General features: G+C 36.8%; 1 protein-coding gene across 1 annotated transcript in view; it reads right to left on the bottom strand.

The window, feature by feature from the left end:
* Positions 1–1,951, bottom strand: part of LOC116701784 (prolyl endopeptidase) — a 16,566-nt gene extending 14,615 nt beyond the window's left edge. Inside the window, exon 1 of the mRNA XM_032535733.1 lies at positions 1,702–1,951. Within this exon, the coding sequence (XP_032391624.1) occupies positions 1,702–1,743 (42 nt within the window). The 5' untranslated portion in view covers positions 1,744–1,951. The remainder of the gene's footprint in view (positions 1–1,701) is intronic.
* Between the last annotated feature and the right edge of the window lie 3,109 nt (positions 1,952–5,060).

Genomic DNA, 5,060 nt, shown 5'->3' with positions numbered 1-5,060 from the left:
AAACAGGGCAAGTTTTAAACTTGTTTTTAGCCTCATGTTCAACATGTCATTACAAGAACCTACCCATGTGCAGTGATTCCTTCCAAGGGAACACAGCAATCAGATTAAGAAAAAACACATTAAAAACTGTCACATTGAAAAAAAAAGAACAACCTATCTTTTTGTAGGAAATACAAGCATCCGTGCATTACTTTTGGGGAGTCAAGTCAACTTTGTATTATCTGGTATCATGTACAATGTATCAAAAGGCTTTGCAGTCTGACAGTAGCATGAACTTCCCAACCTAGGTTTTCCTCCATTTTGCGCCCCAGTCGGTGGTCAAATTCACACATTTTTAATTAAAGAATTCTGAAATACCAGATGTTGCATTTTTTGAAATTTCTTATTGTATGCTGAACAAATAGTGGGAAATTAGAACCTACAATACTACCTACAAGTACATACATTATTAGCCAGTCACCAGCGTATACTGTCAATTGTATACATTCAAATGATAATTGGTATAGCCAACTGTGGCTAAGGCTCAGGGAACAAATCACAGCCATAGTTTGGGTTAATGCAGGTTGCAGTTGTGAAAAATTGCTAAAAGCCATACTTTTACATTTAGTAATATGGCAATGCTCATGTATTTTATAAGGGATGGAGTATGCACCTCATTCTGATATATTAGTTAAAATGACCCTAACTGTATGTGCATTTTAATTTTGTAATGATTGGACTAGGCTTTTTTGTCTTTAAAAAAGAAAAAAAGAAAAAGAATAACTTTTCATTTTCTATTAAGTAGTACAATGGTTTAGATAGTGTACAATAGTGAGTACAATACAATACTGGTGTGTCAACCACACACTGCAGAAATGTGTACTGTGGCAAAGGGGCAAAGTTTCAGACATAATAAAAACATACACCCAGGGCAGCAGTTACCATTGAGGGCACTGAGGTCATGTCCTCATTTGCTGGTTGTAATCACCTTAAAGAGGAGTTTACATTTTACAGTTACACGGAAGTGACATATGGTGGAGTTTGAAGACTTATTCTGAGGAAAATATTCAATTAGAGCTTCTTTGTCCAAGGTCTCTCTCTGGTTTTCTTAGTTTTAATAATAAATCATCATGTTGGCAGATAACAATATTACTGGAAACAAATCAGTTGAATGAATAAATAAATGTTCTATTTTAGAGGGCTGGGGTAAAGTTAGGAAATTAGTGAGAAAGTAGTGACTCAGTAAAGTCCTGGCTGCAGCCCTGCACACACACTGCAGAGTGTGTAAGGAAACCGAAACTAAAGCTGCCACACTGAATGAAGAAGCTGAACCTAGCTACAACTGCAGTCTCATGAACATGAACATAGTGTTCCACTGGGACATGTCTCGTGGGATGTTACTTTACCCAAATATCCTCTATTCTAAAACCGAGCTGCTTCACCTGAACTGCATGACAAATGCGTCAAAGCGCAACACATTTTGAAAGAGCTAACGTTACTTCTTTAAGTGGTTAATAAAGCAAGAATTTCCCTTGAATGACTTTTATGAATCGGTATCAAAGTTTTGTTTTTGTTTCTTCAGTCAGTCGCGTTTTGCCTTTCTAACCCTCCACCCATACGACTTCTCTTCCTGGTCTCGCTATCACTGCCTGTAAGTTTTCACCACATATTTTCATCAAATGACAAACAGACGGAAAGAGAAAGCAGGACTTTGACACTGACCTTACTGTCAACTCTTCGCGCAGTCGGGTACTTAAACGCCATCGCGTGCTTTCCTAAAGTGTTCTTCTATTTACTGAGTCACTTTTCTATTGCTAACTGCTTGTTTCTTCCCCAATTTGTTTTATTATTCCGAATGCAGCGTCTCCACCGACTCAATGGAGTCTCGAAGTGAAAGTGAAAGCATTTTTTTCAACATATCAAAACATTTGTACAAGCCGCACCGCTACTGCTCGTTATGCAGGAAATGATGTATCACCCAGGGGCAAGCGGCCTACGCACAACCGTAGTGCATTCTGGAAAAGCTTTGAAAATGATATGATATCTCACACAAAGCATATAATCATACTTGAAGGGAAACATATTATTACCTATTATGAATGTAAAGATAGAAATGTATGTAACATTGTAAATATCTTTATTTTATTAGGTAAGTTCCGTATCCACAAGGCAAACTTTTCCAGATCAACACCATGTTTTAGATTATTTCAGGTTACTTTGATATGTATTTTGAGTCTCTAAAGATGGAATCTACAAAAAAAGCTATTTTATCTAATCTTAATGTCTACTCAAGGTTGTTTGATTAAGAGCTCCTGCTTTATCATTATTGATGTTTTGAAAGTCTGACATTTTTGCACTTTTTTTGTATTCTTTTGTTTGTTTCCTTTTAATTTATTACTTTCTTATTTGATTACGAACTGTGCTGACTGAAAACTTGTACATTGTCTTCAGAATTTTAAAAACAACAATGTACAATTGTAGTATGTGTTATTGCGTGCATTTGCCAGTCAATTTTAGTATTTTGCGCAATTTATAGGCTAATACCCCCACATAAAATGTATTTAGTTTGTGCCAGTAAACTATTTACATGGAGATGCAACATCTATATAATTTGTGGCCATTATGTTTTTTATCTCCTAAAAAATAAGTAATGTAGGCATAGCACTAAACAAAATGCAGAAATGGCAAAGCACAACACCTCAGGACAAAAATTTAAAATCCACTGTAAGTCTTAGGGTGATCTGACAACCATACTCATCTTTCTTTCTGAAAGGTAGAATTTCTGACTAATTCAAATCAATAGCCTAATAATAGTGCAGTCATCTGACAACAGAATTAAAGCCCTTTTGTGTCAACAACACCTGCATTGTGTAATTGGCATTTAAACACAAAATGACACGTACAACCCCAAAACCGCAAGCATAATGTGGTCCTGTGTTGGAGAACATTTCCTTAGTTTTCAATGACAAGCCAAAGAAGTGAGATGTCTGCCCTTAAAGGCATTTCCATGTTGTTTAATAAACAACAAGTGGTACGATAGAGTCTGTCACTTTGCCACAACTAATTGTCACACAACTGAAAATAATTCCCAATCTCATTGAACGGTTCTGTAGGCCAATTTCTGCTTTTCTTCCCTGACTTCTGTTCCAGAATAGGTCAAGAGATGGTGGTAACTTTGCTTCAAAATATAAACATAAAACCTTGTCATTCCATCACTTCCATCACTTGTTTGTTGTGTTATATACTCAGTTGGAAAAGGTTTGAAGGTAAACAACATTAATTTATTGCGTGCATCCTGGATTAACACCCCTCAAGATGGAAGGACAGGGACTGAAACAGAAAGAAAAAACAAAAACAGAGTTTCAGACGTGTAATCTGTCTAATCCATAAAGCTGTGAAAACGACTGGGGAGAAAAGGGGGAGGAAAGGAGGGGAAAGATGGAGGCCAGGGAGTTAGAAAGGGGGCTAATTTCAAACTAATTTAGCTAAGGTGATTAAGTGAGACTGGCTTAATAAGAAAATAAGCTATTAGAAGGCCTCTGACCTTGTTTCAGTGTATTTACCGCTCTGTCTAAATGGTTGTTTATGTGTATATCATTGATATGATGATGTATACATTTATATTACACACACCCAATACAATAAGAGCACACTTCCTATAGTTAATGCATTAACAATACAATATATTTTACTGTACAAATAAAACAAAAATTGTAACACTGATTACAGTAGATCACGTTATATATACTTATATATCTTATATACTCATACACATAACAATCCACTATATAAAAAATAAGAGGATTCATGTCACATGCCCGGGAGGTCATAAAGTTTAAAATGCTGACAGTGCAAAAAACTACACTACCGGTCAAAAGTTTGGGGTCACTTACAAATGTCCATGCCACTCCATTATAGACATAATACCAGCTGATCTGAGTGGGGGGCTGATCTTTAATACAATATCTACATTGCCCATTATCAGCAACCATTGATCCAATGTTCCAGAGGCACATTCTGTTTACTAATCTGATATCATTTTAAAAAACTAACTGAGAAAACAATGGAGAATCCTTTTGCAATTATGTAAGCACATAATGTAATTTGAAAACTGCTGACCGGGTTAAAAAAAACAATGCAACTGACCTCAGCTGGTATTCTGTCTATAATGGAGTGCAATGGAAATTTCGAAGTGACCCCAAACTCTTGACCGGTAGTGTATATTTTATTATAGTTGCAAAACTGATAAATTATGGTCAAATTGCCAATGTGTGTTTAAACTTTGTCACTTGTTAGGTGGAAAAAACGTACTGCTATATTGTATTTTTGCTGTGCTAATTGTAACTCTGCAAATGAAAAAAATTCACATTGTGAAATGCCATGTTATCTTTAATTTAAAGAAAAGGAACCTTCTCTGAATTGCAGAAGCAATAATGCCAAAGAGACATTTGGTGCCATAGTAGCCCACTTAGTGATGACTCATTTAACTGTGTGGCAACAAGTGCTTTAATTGGCAGTAAAGTCTGCAGAGGATCCCTAATCTTTGGGATGCTATGGAAGGAGATATATGAGGCCCCAGACAGCCTGAGCCCTGTAGCGACCTGACTAGGCTGGCTGGGCCCCTACGGTGGCTGGCTTTGGCCTCCATGGCGTGCTGTACAGATGGGCAGTAATTGGCTGGAGAGACCCAGGTAGTTTGCCAATCTGCGAAGACAGAGAGATTAGATTAGCCATCTGAGATTACAGCAGAGCAGACAGTGTCATCGGACAGTGATGCAGCTCCAGACTCTCCCACTGAGAGAGAGAGGGACAGAGGAGAGGGGGAGGGAGGGGCAGAGCTGTTGCTCTTGTAGAGGGAAATAAGGACGGTGAATAATAACAATAATAATAATAATAGTAAAGTATGGGCCAAAGAGTGAGAAGAAAAGGGAAGAACAAAAGGGGATTTTTATATTACAAAGTTGTTTTCTGTGGTTACATCTTGAGTTACTGTAGCCAAGCCAAAAACACACACATTTGCAATGCAAATAGAAAAAGATATATATATACATATATACATACATATACATATATATATATAT

The sequence above is a fragment of the Etheostoma spectabile genome, chromosome 14, assembly GCF_008692095.1.
Source record: "Etheostoma spectabile isolate EspeVRDwgs_2016 chromosome 14, UIUC_Espe_1.0, whole genome shotgun sequence".
Lineage (NCBI taxonomy): Eukaryota > Metazoa > Chordata > Actinopteri > Perciformes > Percidae > Etheostoma > Etheostoma spectabile.
Note: the sequence above shows the minus strand (reverse complement) of the source record. Positions and strands in the feature narration are given on the sequence as shown.